The following is a 26,359-nucleotide window of genomic DNA, read 5'->3' on the forward strand; positions in this document are numbered from 1 at the left end:
GAGGGACATACTGGTGCAAAATGATGTCCCGATACACCTGACCTGTTACAGTTCCTCTGGCAAAGACATGCAGTGGTGTACGTGCACCAATTATAATCCCATCACACACCATCAAACAACGAGCTCCATACAGGTCCCTTTCAATGACATTCAGGAAGTGGTATCTGGTTCCTGGTTCGCGCCAGATGGAAACCCGACGAGAATCACTGTTCAGACTGTACCTGGACTCGTCCGTGAACATAACCTGGGACCACTGATCCAATGACCATGTACTGTGTTCTTGGCACTAGGCTTTACGGGCTCGCCTGTGAGCAGGGGTCAGTGGAATGCACCTTGCAGGTCTCCAGGCAAGTAAACCATGTCTGTTCAGTCGTCTTTAGACAGAGTGGCTGCGGTAACATCCCGAGCAAGACTACCTGCGGTACTCCGTGGCCGTTTGCGGGCACTAATGGTGAGATATCGGTCTTTTGTGGTGTTGTACACTGCGGACGTCGCGTACTGTAGCGCCTGGAGACGTTTCCTGTCTGCTGGAATCGTTGCCATAATCGTGAGATCACACTTTATGGCACACGGACGGCTTGTGGTACGACCTGCGGCGTTTGACCAGCCTCCAGTCGCCCTAGTATTCGACCCCTCATAACGTCATCAATATGTGTTCTTTGAGCCATTTTCAACGCACAGTCACCATTATGACGTCTGAAAACGTCTGCACACTTGCTGAGCCGTTCTCTGACATGCACCTACACACCTCTGCGTATGTGGACTGCTGCCAGCGCCATCGTGCGACGACCGCAGGTCAAATGCACCGCATGGTCATACCCCGAGGTTATATAAATTCGAAAACCGCCCACCAGAGCGTTGTTTCGCCATGTATCAGCATTATCCTTAATTTATGAGCATGAGTGAAGAACGAACAGTCAGCCCGTTGTGCACAGTTTTGCGCTCTTCGTGCTGCTTCAGTCACTGCCTCTCTCAAGGAAACGGCGTCAGCGTCATCCGCGGCAAACGTGCTACGCCCACTTCAGGTCGCAGTTCATGTTCCAGGAGACGTGGTGCCAGTTATCGATCGCGCTACATTTCACTATGGATTAGTCATCATTTAGTTTTTCTTCTCTGTAACTGGCCGTGTTTCCGGATAAAATTAGCGATGTGAGGGCCGCCTGCCATGAAAAACGGTGTTTTTAGGTTCTGTACCTCAATCGGCACGTAAAAGCGGAACACTTGTGTATTCGCTTGCTTGTTAGTGTGTCTGTCCGTCGAACGCTTTTCTCAGCAACGGATAGGCGTATCAACTTCAAATTTACGTCGCATACTAAGATCTACGGTCCCTCGACGATGTAAAACATTTAAGCTTCCAAGTCAATGTAACCAAAAGATAGAGCCATTCATGTCACAGATTCTGGTACTCGCAAACTCGCTCATCAAAATCTACGTAGTATTTCTCGTTGACCCAGAATCACGAAATTTGACAAGAAGCAAGTTTTCACAGTACAAACAAAAGAAAAAATTCGAAAATTATCAATTTTTAATTATATGCCACAAAAAATATTTTTACCATTTATTGACCGTCTGTTTGTCTGTCTCTCTGTCCATCTGTTAAGATACCTTTTTTCTACGTCAGTTAAAATTTACGTTCCATACTAAGATCTACAGTCCCTTGACGGTATACAGTCCGCTCGTGGTCTCGCGGAAGCGTTCTCACTTCCCGAGCACAGGGTCCCGGGTTCGATTCCCGGCGGGGTCAGGGCTTTTCACCTGCCTCGAAATGACTGGGTGTTGCTGTGCCGTCTTGATCATCATCATCATCATTCAGCCGCATTACGGGCGGAGGAAGGCAATGACAAACCACCTCCATTAGGACCTTGCCTAGTAGGGCGGTGAGGGTCTCCCGCATCGTTCCCTACGCTCTGTTACAGAGTATTGGACTTCATGATCTTCATGACGGTGTACAACATTTAAGTTCTAAGTCAATGCAATCAAAAGGTACGTATATTTATGTCGCATGGTGTAATACTCGCACACTTGGTCATTAAAACTTCCTGGCAGATTAAAAATGTGTGCCAGACAGAGACTCGAACTCGAGACCTTTGCCGTTCGCGGTGCAAGTACTCTACCATCTGAGCTAGCCAAGCACGACTCACGTCCCTTCTCGGTCATTAAAACCTGCAGGGTATACCCCATTGACCTACAATCATTAAATTTGGCAGAAAGCCAGGTTTAACACTGCAAGAAAGGAATAAATCGCGAAATTGTAATTTTTTAATATTTCTCACGGAAAAGAATTATTTTGCCAGGAGTAACCCGACTTTGTCTGTCCGACTGTTAAAACCCCTTTTTTCTCGGCGATGGGTTGACTTATCAAGATAAAATTTATGTCAAATATTAAGGCCTGTGGCCCGTTGTTGGTGGACAAAATTTAAGATTGTAGGTGAATTCAACTAATAGATACGATGATTTGCGTCACATAATTTTATACATGCAAATACACTCATTAAATCCTATAGGGCACTTCCCGTTGACCTAGGATCATGAAATTTGGCAAGAAGCAATTTTTCAGCATACCGGTAAAGGAAAACAATTATGTCACAATTATGTCACATAAAAAAATATATTTGACATTATATCTTACACTGCATCCATCACCCGTCAAAACCATACCAGAAAAATTTTACTGAGTATAAGATGTAGTCATATTTTACTAAATCTGCTCTCTCTCCATATACGAACTTAAGTTCCATGGCCGCCTTTTTTTGGATATCCGGGCTTGTCTCAGGAACTACTGTAGAGATTTTGTTTGGTCCTGGAATTCCTGGGACCAATATGTCACCTGTCTCGATATCGGTAATAGGAAAAAATAGTTGAGATTATTGATTCCCCGGATGGATGAACTGTTTTTGTAGACAATTAAGTTCCAACGGAAACCTTAGTGCGCAAGGCCTACTCGCACTGGGCCAAGTTTTTTTGCATACACACAAAGATGTTTCAGCACCTTCGTGCCACCGTCAGTTTGTTTTCGTCATACGAATCTTTAAAATGTGAACATGATTTAAGTGCTAATTAATCAACGAAAGCTGGACCTAAAAACAGTTTTTGTTTATTGTAGCCACTATTTTACACTACTGGCCATTCAAATTGCTACACCAAGAAGAAATGCAGGTGATAAACGGGTATTCATTGGAAAAATATATTATACTAGAACTGACATGTGATTACATTTTCACGCAATTTGGGTGCATAGATCCTGAGAAATCATAATAACGGCCTTGATACGCCTGGGCACTGAGTCAAACAGAGCTTGGATGGCGTGTACAGGTACAGCTGCCCATGCAGCTTCAACACGATACCACAGTTCATCAGGAGTAGTGACTGGCGTATTGTGACGAGCTAGTTGCTCCGCCACCATTGACCAGACGTTTTCAATGAGTGAGAGATCTGGAGAATGTGCTGGCCAGGGCAGCAGTCGAACATTTTCTGTATCCAAAGAGGCCCGTACAGGACGTGCAACATGTGGTCGTACATTACCCCGCTGAAATGTAGGGTTTTGCAGGAATCTAATGAAGGGTAGAGCCACAGGTCGTAACACATCTGAAATGTAACGTCCACTGTTCGAAGTGCCGTCAATACGAACAAGAGGTGACCGAGACGTGTAACCAATGGCACCCCATACCATCACGTCGGGTGATACGACAGTATGGCGATGAAGAATACACGCTTCCAATGTGCGTTCAACGCGATGTCGCCAAACACGGATGCGACCATCATGATGCTGTAAACAGAACCTCGATTCATCCGAAAAAATGACGTTTTGCCATTCGTGCACGCAGGTTCGTCGTTGAGTACACCATCGCAGGCGCACCTGTCTGTGATGCAGCGTGAAGGGTAACCGCAGCCATGGTCTCCGAGCTGATAGTCCACGCTGCTGCAAACTTCGTCGAACTGTTCGTGCAGATGGTTGTTGTCTTGGAAACGTCCCCATCAGTTGACTCAGAGATCGAGACGTGGCTGCACGATCCGTTACAGCCATGCGGATAAGGTGCTTGTCATCTCGACTGCTAGTGATACGAGGCCGTTGGGATCCAGCACGTTCCGTATTACCCTCCTGAACACACTGATTCCATATTCTGCTAACAGTCATTGGATCTGACCAACGTGAGCAGCAAGTTCGCGATACGATAAACCTCAATCGCGACAGGCTACTATCCGACCTTTATCAAAGTCGGAAACGTGATGGAACGCATTTTTCCTCCTTACACGAGGCATCACAACAACTTTTCGCCAGGCAACGCCGGTTAACTGCTGTTTGTGTGTGAGAAATCGATTGGAAACTTTACTCATGACAGTACGTTGTAGGTGTCACGAATGCTCTGAAAAGCTCATCATTTGCATATCACAAAACACTCATCTTCGTGGTGTAGAATTTTAATGGCCAGTAGTGTAATTTACTATTATAGGGGTATGTGGGACTGTACACTATCGGGTAATGGTGCTTGCCATCTGCTACTGAATGATGTTAAATTTCGTTGACGAGTTAACACATCGTATTACATCTGAACGTAATTTATGTGCAAAGATATTGCGTGACTATACTTGCGATTACTTACATCTTGCTTTCGCCAACCTTTTCCATACGTTTCCCATGAGCTGCTGAGCACCACATACAAACACTACTCGTATTTTGCAGAACTTCGTTTGAAAATAATATTTTCCAACTTTGTGAATGCACAGGGTAAATTTCGCTGTTTTCTGTTCAGTCCCAATTAGCGTTCGCTCTTCTCAAGTAACCCTAGCTCGGAAGCTGAATTTTATTCACTATTCTGCTCTCTATGTACCTATATGCGTGTGTGCGTGCATGTATGTACGTATGTGTGAGTGTGTGTGTGTGTTTTTATTTGTTACAGTAATCTTCTCTGTAAAGTTTCTTTCATATTTTAACTAGTACGCCACTGTAGAGTGTGGGTGTAGGCGCTTCAGTCCGGAACCGGGGGCCTGCTATGGTCGCAGGTTCGAATCCTGCCTCGGGCATGGATGTGTGAGATGTACTTAGGTTAGTTAGGTTTAATTAGTTCCTAAGTCTAGGGGACTGATGACGTCAGATGTTAAGTCCCATAGTGCTTAGAGCCAGTGTTTAGAGTGTCTGTACTTGTTTATAATCTGTTTTGCTTCTGTCAGTGTCTTTCGTTATGGAAGTTTTCTTCTGTTTTAAGTGTATAGTACCGGCTGTAGCTGGATTCGTGCTGTTAGGTAGTGAGACAACGTGCTATGGGACCTCTGAGGCGTTTTGAATATCTTCTTTTAAAGTTGCTGCAGGTTTGCCCTGTGTGTAGTGACTGACAAGTGTTGCATATATGTTCGTATATGCCAGGTGTGTTGGATGTGCCTGTGGGTGTTTCCTTTGTTCTGAGCTTTTACTGTATCCTGTTGTCTGTCCTACATGCTATTTGACGCTCCTCTTTCATTAAAATGTTGCCTATTGTGTGAAATATTCTGTGTTGTAGGTTGCATTTGGTCATTTCCTGCGTGTTGTGTTTTTCCGTGTTGTTGTGCAAGGTCTTCTGTATATGTGGCGTGTCATTCCTTTCTGTTCACACATGTGTTGGTTTAGTTTCCCTATCTTGTGGGTATCAAACAAATTTCAGATTTGGCATCAAACGTACTTTTAAACAAGTGAACGCCTACTGGGACGGACACACAAGAGAAACATTTACACTGCATTTTTCAAAGTTGAAAATTGTTATTTACAAATGAAGTTCTGCAAAATATGTGTATTGTTTGTGTGTGGTTCAACTGGCTCTGAGCACTATGAGACTTAACATCTGAGGTCATCAGTCCCCTAGACTTAGAACTACTTAAACCTATCTAACCTAAGGACAGAACAAAAAAAAAGTTCAAATGTGTGTGAAATCTTATGGGATTTAACTGCTAAGGTCATCAGTCCCTAAGCTTACGCACTACTTATCCTAAATTATCCTAAAGACAAACACACACACCCATGCCCGTGGGAGGACTTGAACCTCCACCAGGATCATCCGCACAGTCCATGACTGCAGCGCCTGAGACCACTCGGCTAATCCCGCGCGGCGACAGAACTCACATCCATGCCCGAGGCAAGATTCGAAGAAGCGACCGTAGCAGCATCACAGTTCCGGACTGAAGCGCCTAGAACTACGTAAGGTAAAGGCACCAGAGAGGCAGTTATGACGTTGAACTGATAATGGAAACAAGATTAAAGGAAAATCAAGACACTTTCGCAGGGTTTGTCGACATGCAGGAAACTGTCGACAGTGTCAGATGGAGCCAGATGTCCAAAATTCTAGGAAAAATAGGGGTAAGCTATATGGAGATTCCGGTGCTCCATGTACAAAAAGAATGGGAACAACAAGCGTGGGAGATCAAGAAAGAAGGGCTTGTATTAAAAAAGGCATAAGACAGGATTTAGTCTTTCGCTGCTAGTGTTCAGTCTATACATAGAAGAAGTAATGACGGAAGTAAAGGAAAAATACAAGAATGGTATTAAAATTCAAGGCGAAATGAGATCAATGGTAAGATTCCCTGATGGCATTGCTATCCTGAGTAAGAGTGAAGAAGAATTATAGAATCTTTCGCATAGTGTGAACACCCTAATGAGTGCAGAATATGGTTTAAGAGTGAATCAAAGAAAGATGAGAGTAGTGATAAGTAGCAGATATGAGAACAGTGAGAAACTCAACATCAGGGTTGGTGATCACGAAGTAGATTAAGGTAAGGAATTCCGCTACCTATTTAGCAAAATACCCAATGGCGGACGGAGGAAGGAGGACATCAAAACCAGACTAGCACTGGCAGAAAGGACATGCCTGGCAAAGACATGTCTACTAGTAACAAACATAGGCCCTAATTTGAGGAAAAAACTTCTGAAAATTTACGTTTGCAGCACCGCATTGTATCGCAGTGAGATATGGACTGAGTGAAAATCGGATAAGAAGAGAATGGAAGCATTTGAGATGCGATGCTACAGAAAAATATCGAAAAGTAGGTGGGCCGATAAGGTAAGGAGTGAAAAGATCCTTCGCAGGATCGACGAAGAAAGGAATATATGGACAACATTGAAAACAAGAAGGAACAGAATAGTAGGAGAGGTGTTAAGACATCACAGAATAACTGCCATGGTACTAGAGGCAGCTGTAGAGGGAAAAACTATAGAGGAAGATAGAGATTTGAATACATCCAGCAACTAATTGAGGATGTAAGTTGGAAGCGCTGTTGCAAATGCCACTCTGAGATGAAGAGGTTGACACATGAGAGGATCTCGTGGCGGGCCGCATCGAACCAGTCAGAAAACTGACAAAAAAAATCGCTCCAGGGTCTGTATTTATTCCAATTCTATTATTCCATCTCCTCTTTCCTCGTCTCGCTGTGCTTTCTCCCTTACCCCTCCTTCTCCCCACCTCCACTATCCCCACTCCTTGTGCATCTCCTCCTACCCTCTCTCTGTTGAGTCACCCTCCTCCCTCTCTTTGTCCATCGGCTCCTCCACCCTCTGACCATCTGCTCCTCTACCAAGCCGCCCCTCCCTCTGATTATTTAAAAAGAAAAAGTTGAAACCAGCGTTCTTAGCCAAGGTATTGCCAGTCTTAGAATACTGTCAGTATTAAAAAAAACTAGAGGAACGAAGGCTAGAGCTGGAGTTCACTGTCATCTCGTCGTCCTAGTGCCTAGTGCCTAGTGCCTAGTGCCTAGTACGCTTCACCTATAATGGATTAATGTCAGGAAGTTCTGTAAGCCGTGAAACCGGTAGTATGGTTTTACCACCTATCAGCGATGTTTTCATTCGTCATGACTGTCAGCAACTGTGGGTGCTCTTCATATAAAATTGTTTGTAATATTACATTCTATAGAAGTGTTTCCCTTAGTGACGCCAAATGACGCTACTGAAGCTAACCTGGTCACCTGCTGTGAATATTATCTCTGTGTTTCCCTTGGTGGCATTCAGATTACAGACGAGAAATTATCCTGCCCTTGTCCACAAGCATCAGACTCATTCGTCCAAGACAGAAACGGAACAACACACGACAGAGTTATTCATTACAATAACGGTGCACACCTCTTACACCACTCTGTAGAAAGAAGAGGCTCCTTGCTTTTGTGCCTCAGAATTTCTTTGTAAGCTGCATGAGGAAAGATAATAATTTTCCGATCCAGACAAATGAGTAGGCTCAACAGCACAGACATTAAACCTAGCAACAAAATCGGTAGTGTTTCACAAGATGACCATTGCAGTGAAGTATATGGATCAAACACTTGATTAGTTTATGCCACTTGAAGCCGTTCATTGCCCTTTCCGACGACCGAAAACAGTCAAGTCAATTAAGATTGATAAGGCATTTAAATTGCATTGTGTTTGTATTATTAAATTGTGATTAAACGTCTTGTGTCATATTGCTACTCGTGAATGTAATTGTTATCGTGAATCAGTACAGCAAAGAAGGTTGCAATATTAAAGCTAGAACCAGCTTCTTCATATCTGCATCACTACTGCAGCTTACATACATTTAAACTTCCTTACAGTATTTATCCCACCCTTCCTCCGTGAAACTGAGAATACCTCGATGTCTGCTATCAACGTATCTCTTCGCTTCGTCAAATTGTATCACGTATATTTTTCTCCAGAATTCGATTCAGTACTTCCTCGTTAATTACGCAATCTTATACTCTAAGCTTCAGCTTTCTTGTGTAGCACAATTCGAAAGATTCTATTCTTGTCTGAACTGCTTGATATCTGTTTATATTAAAAGTTAAAAAATTCCTCTTTTATACAAGCGGCTTTTTTTACTAAAGCCAGTCTGTATTTCATATCATCTTTACTTCGTTGGTCGTGTTATTTTCCTACCAAAAGAGCAAAATTGACCTACTACTTTTACTGATCTGATCCAATAGCATCAGCGTCGCCTGGTTTAATCTGACTGCATTCCATTGCCCTTCCCTACTTGTAGTTGTTCAGCCTATAACCTGCTCTCAGCATTATCTTCCATTTAACTGCTTTCGCAAGTCCTTTGCTGTCTCTGCCATAATTACGGTGTCACTGGAAAAACCTCAAAGTTTCTGTTTCTTTTCCTTAAACTTTAATCCCTTTCTAAACTTTTCTTTGCTACCCTGTACTGCTTTCTCAATGCACAGACTGAATAACATCTCAATCCCTACTCAGATACTGCTTTTCTATCATGTCTTTCGATTTTTATACTGTGCAGTTACTAATTTCATAACTACTGTATCTGTTTTTGTCTTTATTCTGGGTCATTTCTGAGGATAATCCTTCATGATGGAGTCTGTGGAACAATGCATAAGGACTTTAATCTGTAACTGTCACAAGAGGAAATGCCAATATTCCGGAATATGACAGGAACGATAATTCGAATCAAGGAAGTCTAGTAAACGTGATTTCTAAAATGCACACCGTAACAGTTATGAGCAATTGTTCATCTTCGCTATTTATAAACGCTTTCCGTATTTTGGGATGAGGTAGTTTGGTCCAAACCAAGAAAAAATTGCAGTGAACATGGGCTCCAGACTGCAATACTTAAGAGCTATGAGGACTTGTCCGGTACAAGAGAAGTGTTTCACAGTAATGAAGATGAACAAGTGCTCGTCTCTCTTAAGTTAAGCACTTTACAACCCGTGTTTATTCGACATTTTTTTTTCATGTTTTCGTCCAAAGTACCACCTTTCAAAATATGGAAAGTAAAGTGGTTGCAGGAAATGAGATTTGTTTCACAGTATCAAAGGAGTAGTCAAATCTCTTAAGGTATGTGTTTTAGAGCTCGCGTTTATTAGACATTTTTGCTTCGGATGATCGTTGCTGTCGTAGGCTTGAATACTTATTATTCCTCGTGGTATACCCTGTATACAAATACCAACCGTGTTTGACATAGACTGTGATATTAAATATTCATATAGTAGTTGCTGCGACTTTCTGGATGGCAATGGAAGAGAATGTATCGGGTATTGTCGTCGCATTAATTGTGTAGCAAAATATGTGTAGCTTTTAATCACGTCTGATCATCATGTAATCATTTTACGGTAACTGTATTGATCTACTAGTACATTTCAGCTAACAGCCGGTGTGCTGTGTGCCGTGTGTGTGTTTCAGCTGCTGGACGTGTACCGGCTGACAAGTTTCACCCCGGTGCTGAACATCTCTCTCGCCGGTTGGGCGGTGAGGCGGGACTCCGGAGTCAGCCTGTACCTGCTGCCACGACCCGACACGTCGAAACGACGCAACAGTCTCCACGGGGCCAAGCTGAAAGCCGGAGCCGCGGTACTCGCTAAATTGACGCTTACTAAATAAAATAATTCCAAAGATATAGTCGCATAAATATTTCTTTATTTAAAACAACCGGTTTCGACAGACTTTGCCATCATCTTCAAGTGTTAAAAAATATTTTTCTGATGAATCGTGTTTATTTTAAGTTATACTTCACAAGTTATCATGTGAATAAAAATAGCACATTGTAAAAGGTGTGCGATACCTAAAAAATTTAAAAAACATAAAGATTTATATTTGTAAATACACTCCTGGAAATGGAAAAAAGGACACATTGACACCGGTGTGTCAGACCCACCATACTTGCTCCGGACACTGCGAGAGGGCTGTACAAGCAATGATCACACGCACGGCACAGCGGACACACCAGCAACCGCGGTGTTGACCGTCGAATGGCGCTAGCTGCGCAGCATTTGTGCACCGCCGCCGTCAGTGTCAGCCAGTTTGCCGTGGCATACGGAGCTCCATCGCAGTCTTTAACACTGCTAGCATGCCGCGACAGCGTGGACGTGAACCGTATGCGCAGTTGACGGACTTTGAGCGAGGGCGTATAGTGGGCATGCGGGAGGCCGGGTGGACGTACCGCCGAATTGCTCAACACGTGGGGCGTGAGGTCTCCACAGTACATCGATGTTGTCGCCAGTGGTCGGCGGAAGGTGCACGTGCCCGTCGACCTGGGACCGGACAGCAGCGACGCACGGATGCACGCCAAGACCGTAGGATCCTACGCAGTGCCGTAGGGGACCGCACCGCCACTTCCCAGCAAATTAGGGACACTGTTGCTCCTGGGGTATCGGCGAGGACCATTAGCAACCGTCTCTATGAAGCTGGGCTACGGTCCCGCACACCGTTAGGCCGTCTTCCGCTCACGCCCCAACATCATGCAGCCCGCCTCCAGTGGTGTCGCGACAGGCGTGAATGGAGGGACGAATGGAGACGTGTCGTCTTCAGCGATGAGAGTCGCTTCTGCCTTGGTGCCAATGATGGTCGTATGCGTGTTTGGCGCCGTGCAGGTGAGCGCCACAATCAGGACTGCATACGACCGAGGCACACAGGGCCAACACCGGGCATCATGGTGTGGGGAGCGATCTCCTACACTGGCCGTACACCACTGGTGATCGTCGAGGGGACACTGAATAGTGCACGGTACATCCAAACCGTCATCGAACCCATCTTTCTACCATTCCTAGACCGGCAAGGGAACTTGCTGTTCCAACAGGACAATGCACGTCCGCATGTATCCCGTGCCAGCCAACGTGCTCTAGAAGGTGTACCCTGGCCAGCAAGATCTCCGGATCTGTCCCCCATTGAGCATGTTTGGGACTGGATGAAGCGTCGTCTCACGCGGTCTGCACGTCCAGCACGAACGCTGGTCCAACTGAGGCCCAGGTGGAAATGGCATGGCAAGCCGTTCCACAGGACTACATCCAGCATCTCTACGATCGTCTCCATGGGAGAATAGCAGCCTGCATTGCTGCGAAAGGTGGATATACACTGTACTAGTGCCGACATTGTGCATGCTCTGTTGCCTGTGTGTATGTGCCTGTGGTTCTGTCAGTGTGATCATGTGATGTATCTGACCCCAGGAATGTGTCAATAAAGTTTCCCCTTCCTGGGACAATGAATTCACGGTGTTCTTATTTCAATTTCCAGGAGTGTATTTCGGTTATGACAAACTTTTTATAATGTGCTGTTTTTATCCGCATGACAATTTGGCCAAACGTCCAACTTACAATTAAAACGCTTCATAGCAAAAATATTTTTTGAGACCTGAAGATGCCAGCAGAGTCTGTGGAAATCGGTTGTTTTAAATAAAGAAATATTTATGCGATTTCGGCTTTATAATGTTTTTAGCAAGTATTGAAGATCGCTCCTTTTGTCTCCTCAAAATGCACGTCAATCTCCTAGGTGAATCACTTTGTATGGGGCGCATTACAGCTGTGCAGTTGATGGGTACTGTACTTCTTGTGACACGTACTGGAGAGTGCCACCTAATGGGAACAATGATAAAAAGTTACAGATTGCTCTTCACTACAATCTGCTACAATCTGTTGAATTTGTGCTACATTATTTCAGGCTAATAGCTGACTTCTAGTTCCTTATCGTCGGTGTCGGTTCTTCTGAGAGAGTTTACTAAAGCTTCTTATATGGTTGCACTATTTTCCATAGTAGGTGAGAAAGGACACACAATGCCATTGCAGATATATGTGGTGTCTTTCTTTCGTGCACGTCCGAAAGAACAAACATCACGTATCTAATTAAGGCGAGGAGCTACAATTGATCACTTCTGTTGGGATGCACACCATGTTCAAACTCTTATGGGAATCGGCGAAATGCAGCGAGTAATGGGGATAATGTGCAAGGGGCACTACATTAGTAGTTTGTGGATAAGTAGAGAATCTGGGTCTGACGGGAGAGTGATCACTGTGTCCGGATGGTGCAGTGGTAAGCAGGAGACCTGGGCTCGAATCCCGGTCCAGCACAAAATTTTCAACTTTGCCCATTGATTTAAATCAATGCTGACTGGCAGATAATGTCATTAATTTCTTTGTGTAATTGCAAATATTCACCACTATCGTTATGTGTTCAAGAAATATTTTATTGACTATCGCTTGCATGCATTTATTTGTGGAAGAAATCAAGTTGCGTTGCATTCCATGTCATCAGCCACTTATGTGTGGCAGCATACGGAAAATTTGACATCTACCTCTAAACAACTCCTCTTTTCAAAAATTACATCGGTTCTGATGTGCTCTTTAGCCTCTCTTTCCTATACTTTCTTACACTGTAATACCTGACTACAGATGCCGTAAGGCTACATGAATGGCCATTGTTGCCCATAAACATGATTACTTCGTGTCGTCGTAATAATCATTTTTTTTTGTAACAGTATTATTGTTCACTTAATCTTCTGACAGCAACCCAAGCATGTTTAGATTACGAACAATGTGTGGGAATCTTAATCGCAAAATATTAATTACAAGAGCATTTTAAACGAATGTAACTGTAGAAAGGTTAATTAAATTGGAAGTTAGTTAAAAGGAGCCTCTGTAAGTATGATTGCATCTGCTGTGATGTTTTCAGCTACACGAGTTCAATAAAAACGTTCGCTTTCAAAGACAGGAGAGGTCACATAGAGTGATTAAAGCGATTCTCACGTTACCTGTGATGAAGCTCTTTGGATTATTAATCATCCTAGAAGACTGGGGTCAGTCTGACCAAAATTTTAATTGTACATATGCCTGTTGAATGTAGCATTTACGGAAACAGAATACTAACTGTAACTTACTGAACAGCAGTTACACGAAACGTCTGAATGAAACAATGAAAATAATATTTCCCCCTTATGTTTATAGCCATTGTTAGGGTCCCTTGCCTCATCTCTTGTTGTACCCTTCTTAGAACCGCTTGGATCCTTATGGGGCCCCAAGCGCATCGGAAATATATCTCCCTTGCTTTCAAAGCTATTATTTTCAAAATACGCGATTTTCTCCTTGTCAGTCGGTTTTATATTTGTAACACATTAAAATTTATTCATGGTTTTTTGCATTTAGTACCGCTGGAGTCTGTCTGTCCCAACCTACTTTTTTGTTATTTCTAAAACTAACATTTATGAGGCTAGGATGATGATTGTTACATTGACTAGCTGTAATCTATGATTTTATCTTACGCCTTTAAAGTACTATCAATATTTACCGTATAAATTACTTATGGTCTTTATCACCCCACATTTAATCAGTCAAACAAAAAAGTGCCTGGAATTGGGATGTTTAGTATCTGTGTGCTGTAAAGAACTACTAAGAAGAAAGCTTTCTGCTTTTCATTATTCTTATTCTGTACACTGAAAGTGTTTCACTAATGTCGGAATTTTGAAAATGAATGCCCATGTTTCGTAGCAACACATTTGTCTCAAATATGTATAAGACTTCTGCTCGTAATAACTAATACATTTCTCGCAGATTCTGTTCCCGAAATATTTTACTGGGATGTATGATTTACGACTGCCTCACCTCGACACCTGGACGAAGATTACATATCCTCTCATCGAATACCTGGGACAGAATTTTAATTTCACGTAAGTTTAAAGATTTTATGAAAATTTCAGGCAAATATTGAACTGCTTTAAACTGCTTTTACACAGGCTTCTAATACGGCACAATCGTAAGAAAAATCTGGAATCAATAACGAAACTGAGACCTCGTAGAAACACTGACATTTTGGGTAAGCACTGATGACCTACCTATGCAGTTAATTGGATTTTGAAGAATACGTAATTGGAAAACACACGCGAACATGTAGGTAAGAGTGAAATATGATGGTATACCGAGTAATAAAGCTACTTGACTTGTTACACATTCAACATCTTTGTTCAGCATTTTATTTGTCCACAGTTCTCACGGTCGAAGACCACTCGCAATTTATAGCGGCCGATGTTCCTTCGCTTAGCAAACTGCCTGTCGTCAGTTAACTATTGAGTCCTACGCCTTGTGGATGCATCCATTCCTCACCTGCGCCTCGGATAACAACTCTTTCCGCATCAGCTTGACAAGGCATTAGGTCTGCGATCACTCCCACAAGTCCTTCAGCAGGATACCACACGCAGACGCCAGAATAAATATTTCTAAAAAGCGTCCCGTCACCTCACAAACTGCATGTTGTCCACATAAGATGGATATCCTGCGTACAGCAGAGTCTTTACTTTGTCACCTTCGTCCCTCCAACGGGACTAGGATTAGTGTCCAGCCCAATATTGAGATGGAAGATAGCGATAGTTTTGTACATACGAGGTTCAAGATGTACTGTAAGTTTCTACACTTGTGTCCAGTCCCGAACCACAGATTCTTAGTATAAGCTCAGTTTAATCCTTGTATGCTTTATATGATACTACACGTCTTCTTATCTTCAGTTGCATTATCTGTCTCCAATCGTACCCGTCACACTATTCTCAACAGCAGAACGACCGCACAGAGGACGTAAGAAAAAAAAATTCTCCTGACGTACAGTAGTGGCAGGATGAATGCCCGGGACGGACTCTCAGCATCTGGCGCGTCTTTGACAGAGGGCGCCGTCCAGGGCTGTACCTCAAGCGGTCACTGTATATGGACAACATTTAGCCCAGCCAGTCTGGTCAAAGCATTACAGATTAAATTGTTCCTTCTCGCGCTTTTCTTCTGCTGCAGTGGTCTTCATTTGCTGCTACAGTGTTTCTGAATCACGTCCAAGTCCATTTTAATCCCTTATTATCGCTGCGTTCTCCTTATAGTGGAACAACGCCTCTCTTTCTGTAGGAGGAAGCAAGTAATCCCCATTTTACTAGAGTGATAGAGTATTTGTGGAAACAAGCGCTGCTATGCAGTGAATTACTCTGCAGCGAAATGCATATATGCGTCATATCTAAATCTGAAATTTTATTCGTGATATAAAAACGTAAATATTACAAGGGGAGGCCGCCAATTGTGAAATTCAGATTCGATTCATACTGCGCATAATAAAAGCTCGTGGCCAGAGGTGTAATGTGGCAAAGCACCAAGATGCACTTCTCAGCCGTTGTTGAGAAAATCGACATTTAACTGTCGCTGCGCTGCCGCTGCGCTGCCGCTGCGGTGAAATACTCTCTACGAACAACAATTCTCAACAGCGTCGTGGCGCAGCGGTAAACGCTCGGGTTCGTAATCCGAAGGTCCCCGGATCGAATCCCGCACTATGCAGCTTTTTTTTATCATTGGTTTTTTTGTAATTCAAATGTATACACACACACACACACACACACACACACACATACATTATATATAATTCCCGGCAATCAGTTGCAACAATTATGCATATAATAAGTTGTTGAAAGAAGACGTAGAAACGATATTCCGAAACGATTACGTATATTGTAAGTCAAACGTTCGAATTAGAATAGAGACCCCACGAACACAAATTTGCTGTGGCAGGTATGAAATATAAACTCCGTTACTCGCTCGCTGCACTTGAAGGACAGATGTTGAATGGGGCGAAACGAGCCGCCGCATAACAGCGTAGTTGCCTGCTAACTTTGAAAGAAGGTAGATGCGGTCCCTAGCGCAACTTATAACATCGTCGAAAATCAGTGCGTGGAGCTTTGGTACATCCTGTTAAACAAACGGAAAAATGGAGACGGCACAATTGGAGAGCGATCCGGGTCCTTCGCATGAAAGTAATGTTACCGAAGAAGATTCTATACACAGTGAAGTGGCGAAACAACTATTGAAAGATGCGTTGGTGTATTTTGAAAGCCTCCTTCGTAACAGTAATCGCATCGCAGCAGAACCGTCATCATCAATCAACGAAGAAGCCATGGTAATTGGGGAAGAAATGTTCCAGAATACGCTGCAAATGCTCGCCGAAAAAACCCTCTTTCATGATGAGGAACTGATAGACATTAATGACATCGACGATAATAATGACTACGGAGACGTTGAAACGAGTCCCATTGCCAAAGAATCATCAGACGAATACGAGCCGGACGAGAAGAAAAAAAAAGGGTACGATTATATTTCTCTGGACTACAAAATTAGAGCTGTCAATATGGCCAAAGAACATCCAGGCTGGAGTCTCAAAACTCTACAAAAAAAGGGGTGCTCTCGTTTGACAAATATGGGCTATTTATCCAGGTGGGAAGAGCAAATCAAACGTGGCGGTAGCAAATTTGATATATATTGTACCATCGATTCATGGGTGCATGATCGCTTCGTAGAAGCTCGACAAAACTTCCAGCAAGTTACTACCAGAAACCTGCGGCAGTGGGCCTTGGGCGCTGCAAGTCAGTTCCCAGATTTCAACTTCAAAGCTTCAAAAACATGGGTCACCGGATTTAAAAAGAAGCATGGTATTCGGCAACGGAAAATCACAAAATTTGTTTCCCGGAAAGAGACGGCTACCCAAGACGAAATTTTGGCCGCAGCGGACACATATCGGATCCAGACGCGAACGTTGATAACTAACTTCGACAAAGATTTCGTAATTAATACTGATCAAACAGGTACGTAAAGAGCTGTTCACAAATGTCATATGACATGATGATAGAATATGATAATCTGATATATGATTGACAACACAGATTTCGTATATTTCTTATATAAACTATATTTTTATATTTTGTTTGTCAGGGTGCCAGTACCAGTCCACGTTCAACAGAACTCTCGCCGAAAAAGGGTCAAAGGCTGTCCTGGTAACCCGACACGACATGAACAAGGTGACGCATTCGTATACGGCACAATATTCAATCACGATGTCTGGACGAGTCTTGCCTCTTGTTTTCGTATGCCTCCAAGAGTCCACAGGTACGTTTGGACCCAGAGTACAGAAGACAGTCGACGAGTTCGCCAAGAAGTATACCAACGTTGTTATTATATCCTCCAAATCCGGTAAACTAACAACGGGTTTGTTCATATACTTATTGCGTAATGCTTTGCAACCATACGTACAAAAGAAAGAGTTTCTCCTTCTGATCGACTCTTGGAGTGGGCAAACGAACCCGGCGTTATACGATGAGATGTTCCAGGACGATAAGAAGTTACCAACGTGCACTATAAAAGTCATTCCTCCAAAGTGCACTCCTCTCGTCAAACCGTGTGACGTTTATTTTTACCGGCAGGTAAAAAATTTGATCAAGCGCCTTCAAAATTGTGCTTTTTTAATCGAGCGAAACCGTGACATCAACTCCAGAGACGATTGTATAAAAATCCAATCCATCGTCCACCACCAATTGTCTTCTCCGATTTTTGCCGATATGATACGATACGCGTGGTATGCATCAAACCTGACGAACGATAGAACAATTTTTCAGAATGTCAATCAGGTGTGTTTTCCAACAGGTAATTTAAAAAACAATTGTTCTTGTAAAAACGCATCATTTATCAGATGTGCTCGATGTCGTGCTGTTTTCTGTTTTCCATGTTTCTATGATAACTATGACTCTGGTTTGTGCGATACTCCAGCTACTTCTGGTCACTAATTGTTCATGATGTGCGAGTGTATACCGAACTTTTCAATAAATTGTATCCACTTGAATATTATTTGTGATATTGTGTTTCATTTCAAGTATTATTTTTCCACGACAAACGACTTTCAACAACTTATTATATGCATAATTGTTGCAACTGATTGCCGGGAATTATATATAATGTGTGTGTGTGTGTGTGTGTGTGTATATACATTTGAATTACAAAAAAACAAATAATAAAAAAAAGCTGCATAGTGCGGGATTCGATCCGGCGTCCTTCGGATTACGAACCCGAGCGCTTACCGCTGCGCCACGACGCTGTTGAAAATTATTATTCGTAGAGAGTATTTCACCGCAGCGGCAGCGCAGCGACAGTTAACTGTCGATTTTCTCGACAACGGCTGAGAAGTGCATCTTGGTGCTTTGCCACATTACACCTCTGGCCATGAGCTTTTATTATGCGCAGTATGAATCGAATCTGAATTTCACAATTGGCGGCATCCCCTTGTTAGTAGGCTTCACAATGATCTCAACTAATCTCTGTCCTTTTTTTTAAAGTGCTTCATAGGCGGCACATATGCATTAGGTTTAATATTCTTGCAAGGGAAGGGAAGCACACCCTGACTGATGTTCCTGACAGATTAAAAATATATACCGAGCCACAGTCTGATCACAAAACTCTTCATTTTTCTGACATGTTTAAAATAAACTACTACGATATAGCAGTAACTGTGAATATGGAAGTACCAATAAATATTTTTCGTTTTAAAGTATAATAGTTGACTATTTCTTACGTTATAAATATAAATTTTTAACTTCTTACTTTTCGTTTGCTTTCTCCTACTTCATTTATTGTTATTTACTATTGTTGTTAGTCATTAATGAATTCTTATTAAAATGCTAAATCATTGCGAAGGATACATTATGAAAATAAAGAGAAGAATATGTTAATTACCTCAGTTTACTGAAAACACTTGTATAGTATAGTGCTGAATACCTACCTGGATTTAGCAAAGCGACTCGTAAAAAATGACGATTTTAACGTTCGGAGGTAACTCGAAAAGATACATACACGGTTCAACAGCATATAATATAAACCTTGCCAACGGATTTGCGACAGTGGTAACACCGGTTCGTTCCCGTCAGATCACCGAAGTTAAGCGCTGTCGGGCTAGGCTAGCACTTGGATGGGTGACCATCCGGTCTACCGAGCGCTGTTGGGAAGCGGGGTACACGCAGCCCTTGTGAGGCAAACTGAGGAGCTACTTGATTGAGAAGTAGTGGCTCCGGTCTCGGAAACTGACGTAAGGCCGGGAGAGCGGTGTGCATACCCCTACATATCCGCATCAAGTGACGCCTGTGGACTGAGGCTGACACGGCGGCCGGTCGGTACCTGTGGGCCTTCGTGGCTTCTTTGGGAGGAATTTAGTTTAGTTTAATATAAATCTTTACCTTACAGACGAATGGAAAAACTGGTAGAAGCCGACCTCGGGGAAGATCAGTTTGGATTCCGTAGAAATGTTGGAACACGTGAGGCAATACTGACCTTACGACTTATCTTAGAGGAAAGATTAAGGAAAGGTAAACCTACGTTTCTAGCATTTGTATACTTAGAGAAAGCTTCTGACAATGTTAACTGGAATACTCTCTTTCAAATTCTGAAGGTGGCAGGGGTAAAATACAGGGAGCGAAAGGCTATTTACAGTTTGTACAGAAACCAGATGGCAGTTATAAGAGTCGAGGGGCATGAAAGGGAAGCAGTGGTTGGGAAAGGAGCAAGACAGGGTTGTAGCCTCTCCCCGATGTTATTCAATCTGTATATTGAGCAAGCACTAAAGGAAACAAAAGAAAAATTCGGAGTAGGTATTAAAATTCGTGGAGAAGAAGTAAAAACTTTGAGGTTCGCCGATGACATTGTAATTCTGTCAGAGACAGCAAAGGACTTGGAACAGCAGTTGAACGAAATGGACAGTGTCTTGAAAGGAGGATATAAGATGAACATCAACAAAAGCAAAACGAGGATAATGGAATGTAGTCAAATTAAGTCGGGTGATGCTGAGGGAATTAGATTAGGAAATGAGACACTTAAAGTAGTAGAGGAGTTTTGCTATTTAGGGAGTAAAATAACCGATGGTGGTCGAAGTAGAGAGGATATAAAATGTAGACTGGCAATGGCAAGGAAAGCGTTTCTCAAGAAGAGGAATTTGTTAACATCGAGTATAGATTTAAGTGTCAGGAAGTCGTTTCTGAAAGTATTTGTATGGAGTGTAGCCATGTATGGAAGTGAAACATGGACGGCAAATAGTTTGGACAAGAAGAGAATAGAAGCTTTCGAAATGTGCTGCTACAGAAGAATGCTGAAGATAAGTTGGGTAGATCACGTAACTAATGAGGAGGTATTGAATAGGATTAGGGAGAAGAGAAGTTTGTGGCACAACTTGATTAGAAGAAGGGATCGGTTGGCAGGACATGTTTTGAGGCATCAAGGGATCACAAATTTAGCATTGGAGGGCAGTGTGGAGGGTAAAAATCGTAGAGGGAGACCAAGAGATGAATACACTAAGCAGATTCAGAAGGATGTAGGTTGCAGTAGATACTGGGAGATGAAGAAGCTTGCACAGGATAGAGTAGCATGGAGAGCTGCATCAAACCAGTCTCAGGACTGAAGACCACAACAACAACAACACCTGGTCGAGTGAGGTACGTCGAATAATCTTGTATTTAGCGAAACCTTCGCTTTTCTCTTTTAACAGAAGTACATGGGGAAAAGTTCACCATAGCCTACTGTTCTCTCAGGGTGTTCCTATGGGAACGGGGCAATTGTTCCAAAGCCGAACCTCCGGTGGCTAATCTGTGATCCTTCTGGCAACTAGCTATGTCATATGTGAAGTGACACGGGGCACCGCTAGTTTCCCTTGGCTGATACCTGAAAGATAGTTCAGGTATAAATGAGAACGTCGCAAGCTGAAGATGAACAGATGGAGAAAGTGTATGGGGGTATTGAAAGGGTAATACAGTATGTATAGGGAGATGAAAATCTAGTGCTCATGGGGGACTTGAATGCAGTTGTACAGAGAGGAGTGTAAGAATGGTTACAGGAGAATATGGACTTGGGACAAGGGATGAGAGAGCAGAAGGACTAATTGGGTTCTTTAATAAATTTCAGTTAGTAATAGCGAAAACTCTGTTCAAGAACCACAAGAGGAGGAGGTATACTTGGAGAAGGTCGGGTGATACGGGAGGATTTCAGTTAGAGTACATCACGGTCAGACAAAGATTCCGAAATCAGATACTAGATTGTAAGTCCTACCCAGGAGCAGATATAGAATGGTATGACAATGTAGAAGTGATGAAGAGTAGGTTGAAGTTTAAGAGATTAGTCAGAACAATCAATACGCAAAGAAGTAGGATACGGACGTACTTATTAAAGACGAGATACACTTGAAGTTCTTTTAGGCTTTAGATACAGAAATAAGGAATAGATCAGTAGTCAACACTACTGAAGAGGAGTGAACATCCCTAAAAATGTCAATCACATAAGTTGGAAAGGAAAACATACGTCAAAGAAGACAACCACAAAGAAACCATGGGTAACAGAAGAAATACTTAAGTTGATCGATGAAAGAAGGAAGTACAAAAATGTTCAGGGAAATTCAGGAATAAGGAAGTTCTAGTCACTTATCAATGAAATAAACAGAAAGTGCAGGGAAGCTAAGGCGAAATGACAGTGTGAAAAATGTGAAGATATCGAAAAATAATCGATCGTCGGAAGGACTGACTTAGCATCTAGGAAAGTCAAAACGACCTCGGTGAAATTAAAGGCAAAGATAGTAACATTAAGAGTGCAGAGGGAATTCTACTATTAAATCCAGAGGAGAGAGCAGATACATGGAAAGAGTACACTGAAGGCCTCTATGAGGGGGCGATTTGACTGATGTGATAGAAGAAGATACAGGAGTCGACTTAGAAGAGATAGGGGATACAGTATTAGAATCAGAATGTAAGAGAGCTCTGGGAGAGTTAAGATCAAATAAGGCAGAAGGGATAAATACATTCCATCATAATTTCTATAATCATTGGGGGAAGTTGCAACGACTATTCACGTTGGTGTGTGTGAGAATGTATGAGTCTGGCAACATACCATCTGACTTCCGGACAAATATCATCCACGCAATTGCGAAGACTGCTCAAGCTGACAAGTGCGAGAGTTACTGCAGGATCAGCTCAACAGCTCATGCTTCCAAGTTGTTTACAGGAATAATATACAGAAGAATGGAAAAAAAACTGTGGATTTGTTTGATGACGAAGTTTGGGTTTAGGAAAGGCAAAGGTACCAGAGAGTCAGTTCTGACGTTGCGGTTGATAATGGAAGCAAGACTGAAGAAAAATCGAGATACCTTCATAGGATTCGTCGACTTGAAAAAAAGAGTTCGACAAAGCAAAATGGTGCAAGATGTTCAGAATTCTGAGGCAAAAATGGGTAAGGTATAGGAAGAGACGGGTAATGTACAATATCCACAAGAGCCAAAAAAGAATAACAAGAGTGGAAGAACAAGAACGAAGTGCTCTGATTAAAAAGTGTTTGAGACAGGGACGTAATCATTCACCTGTACTGTTGAATCTGTACATCGAAGCCATGATGGAAATAAAAAAAAAAAGGCCAGGAGTGGAATAAAAGCTCTAGGTGAAAGGATATCAATGATTCGATTCGCTGACGACATTGCTATCCTAAGTGAATGTGATGAAGAACTACGTGATCTGCTAAATAGAATAAACAGTCTAATGAGTACAAAATATGGACTGAGAGTAAATCGAAGAGTGACGAAAGTAAAGAGAAGTTTCCGAAAGGAGATCAGAGAGAAACTTAACATACCCTCCTGGAAATGGAAAAAAGAACACATCGACACCGGTGTGTCAGACCCACCATACTTGCTCCGGACACTGCGAGAGGGCTGTACAAGCAATGATCACACGCACGGCACAGCGGACACACCAGGAACCGCGGTGTTGGCCGTCGAATGGCGCTAGCTGCGCAGCATTTGTGCACCGCCGCCGTCAGTGTCAGCCAGTTTGCCGTGGCATACGGAGCTCCATCGCAGTCTTTAACACTGGTAGCATGCCGCGACAGCGTGGACGTGAACCGTATGTGCAGTTGACGGACTTTGAGCGAGGGCGTATAGTGGGCATGCGGGAGGCCGGGTGGACGTACCGCCGAATTGCTCAACACGCGGGGCGTGAGGTCTCCACAGTACATCGATGTTGTCGCCAGTGGTCGGCGGAAGGTGCACGTGCCCGTCGACCTGGGACCGGACCGCAGCGACGCACGGATGCACGCCAAGACCGTAGGATCCTACGCAGTGCCGTAGGGGACCGCACCGCCACTTCCCAGCAAATTAGGGACACTGTTGCTCCTGGGGTATCGGCGAGGACCATTCGCAACCGTCTCCATGAAGCTGGGCTACGGTCTCGCACACCGTTAGGCCGTCTTCCGCTCACGCCCCAACATCGTGCAGCCCGCCTCCAGTGGTGTCGCGACAGGCGTGAATGGAGGGACGAATGGAGTCGTGTCGTCTTCAGCGATGAGAGTCGCTTCTGCCTTGGTGCCAATGATGGTCGTATGCGTGTTTGGCGCCGTGCAGGTGAGCGCCACAATCAGGACTGCATACGACCGAGGCACACAGGGCCAACACCCGGCATCATGGTGTGGGGAGCGATCTCCTACACTGGCCGTACACCACTGGTGATCGTCGAGGGGACACCGAATAGTGCACGGTACATCCAAACCGTCATCGAACCCATCGTTCTACCATTCCTAGACCGGCAAGGGAACTTGCTGTTCCAACAGGACAATGCACGTCCGCATGTATCCCGTGCCACCCAACGTGCTCTAGAAGGTGTAAGTCAACTACCCTGGCCAGCAAGATCTCCGGATCTGTCCCCCATTGAGCATGTTTGGGACTGGATGAAGCGTCGTCTTACGCGGTCTGCACGGCCAGCACGAACGCTGGTCCAACTGAGGCGCCAGGTGGAAATGGCATGGCAAGCCGTTCCACAGGACTACATCCAGCATCTCTACGATCGTCTCCATTGGAGAATAGCAGCCTGAATTGCTGCGAAAGGTGGATATACACTGTACTAGTGCCGACATTGTGCATGCTCTGTTGCCTGTGTCTATGTGCCTGTGGTTCTGTCAGTGTGATCATGTGATGTATCTGACCCCAGGAATGTGTCAATAAAGTTTCCCCTTCCTGGGACAATGAATTCACGGTGTTCTTATTTCAATTTCCAGGAGTGTATATGATTGATGGGCACGAAACAAATGAAGTTAAGGAATTCTACTACCTAGGCAGCAGAATAACCAATGACGAATGGAGCACGGAGGACATTGAAAGCAGACTAGCACTGGCAAAAAAGGGTATTCCTGGTCAAGAGATTTCTACTATCAAACATAGGCCTAAATTTGAGGAATAAGGTCCTGAGAATTACGTTTGGAGCGAAGTATTGCATGGTAGTGAAACTGTGGGAAACCGGAATTGAAGAGAATCGAAGCATTTGAGATGTGGTGCTGCAGAACGAATGCTGAAAATTTGGTCTACTGAGAAGGTAAGGAATGAGGAGGGCCTACGTAGGATCGGAGAGGAAAGGAGTATGTGGAAAACACTGAGAAGGAGAAGGGACGGTCTGATAGGACATCTGTTAAGACATCAGAGAATGGCCTCCATGGCGGGTACAGGGAGCTGCTGGGGGCACAAACTGTAGTGGAAGACAGAAATTTGAATGGATAGAGAGATTAGCGAGTATTCAGAAACATGGTTCACCATCATAAGTTAACTCGGTACCAGAACTGAAGTGCGTGTCAGGAGTGTACGAGAACTACGTAAGGAATGAAAGATTTTGGCCGTTTTCGTAAGTACGATAAAAATATTTGAATACGTAAGAAGATGCATCAGACGCGATACCAATGTATACACATAAAAATAATCATTGCACAGACTTTCTGCTAAGATTCTGGTAAATAACCAAGAAAAACTGTGTATAAAAACCTCACACAGGGAGAAGTAAATTTTGAGCATGAAAAGTTCCCAACAATGAACCAAACTTCCTATAATCATAACGCGTAGACCTCACGGCCGGCGTCTTCTTAATTAAATCTTCGGGGCTGGGAGGCCGTGGTCGATCTGTAAAACTTCTTCTTCCTGACGTTTCGTTGCCGACTACGGGTAATATCTTCTGAGGTGAGTTGTTCTGTGTCGAAAATATTAGTAGAGGTCACAATAGTATTCTTTGTAGTTGTGAGTGCTTGTGTCGTAACTAAGTGAAGTCGAAAATGGCAAAGTGTTGGGGCTCCTATTGTAGGTGCTTCCGTAACCATAGTAACCGAAGTGTTTGTTGTGTCAAACAGGCACTGTGGCGAAAATTTCTACCGCTTACAAGGAAAGCGCAGAAACATTAACCGCTAAGTCACAACGTTGACGACAGTGTGCGTGATCATGACAGACAGTTACTGAAGAGCATTGCGACGAAAAATGAGACGAACGCAGCTGCATAACTGAATGACACACTAGCGAACCCTGTCATCACTAAAATAACACGATGGGAACTCCATAATCTGGAAGTTTCAGGGCAAGCTGTAATTCCAAATTCCTGTAACAGATTAACTTGGTGTCCGAGCAATAAGGCGAAGACTATGGAATATTGGAAGAAGCTCATTTGGTCGGATGGTATTGTTAAATACTGTTTCCAACACCTGGCCTAGCTTATGTCTGGTGTACACTGTCCCAAACCCACGTTGCCAACTGCTTCCTTCCAAGAGTGAGACATGGCGTGTATTAGATGATGATGATAGCGATAGCCATATCGCGGTATTCAATGAGCCCAATGGTTACTCCTCAAGCTCGCATTACCGACAAGGACTACGTTGTTGTTTTTGAGTGAGCCGGCTGTGGTGGCCGAAAGGTTCTATGCACTACAGTCTGGAGCCGCGCGGCCGCTGCGTTCGGGGGTTCGAGTCCTGCCTCGGGCATGGATGTGTGTGATGTCCTTGGGTTGGTTGGGTTTAAGTAGCTCTACGTTCTAGGGGACTGATGACCTCA

At 43.5% G+C, this 26,359-nt stretch overlaps 1 protein-coding gene across 1 annotated transcript in view; it reads left to right on the forward strand.

Annotated features, from left to right (window-relative positions):
- The window catches only part of LOC126142539 (ionotropic receptor 75a), a 179,127-nt gene that overhangs the window by 14,409 nt on the left and 138,359 nt on the right, over positions 1-26,359 (forward strand). Inside the window, exons 2-3 of the mRNA XM_049915288.1 lie at positions 10,124-10,291; positions 14,257-14,372. Of these exons, the coding sequence (XP_049771245.1) occupies positions 10,124-10,291; positions 14,257-14,372 (284 nt within the window). The remainder of the gene's footprint in view (positions 1-10,123; positions 10,292-14,256; positions 14,373-26,359) is intronic.

Source organism: Schistocerca cancellata, chromosome 1 (genome assembly GCF_023864275.1).
Source record: "Schistocerca cancellata isolate TAMUIC-IGC-003103 chromosome 1, iqSchCanc2.1, whole genome shotgun sequence".
Taxonomy (NCBI): Eukaryota; Metazoa; Arthropoda; class Insecta; order Orthoptera; family Acrididae; genus Schistocerca; species Schistocerca cancellata.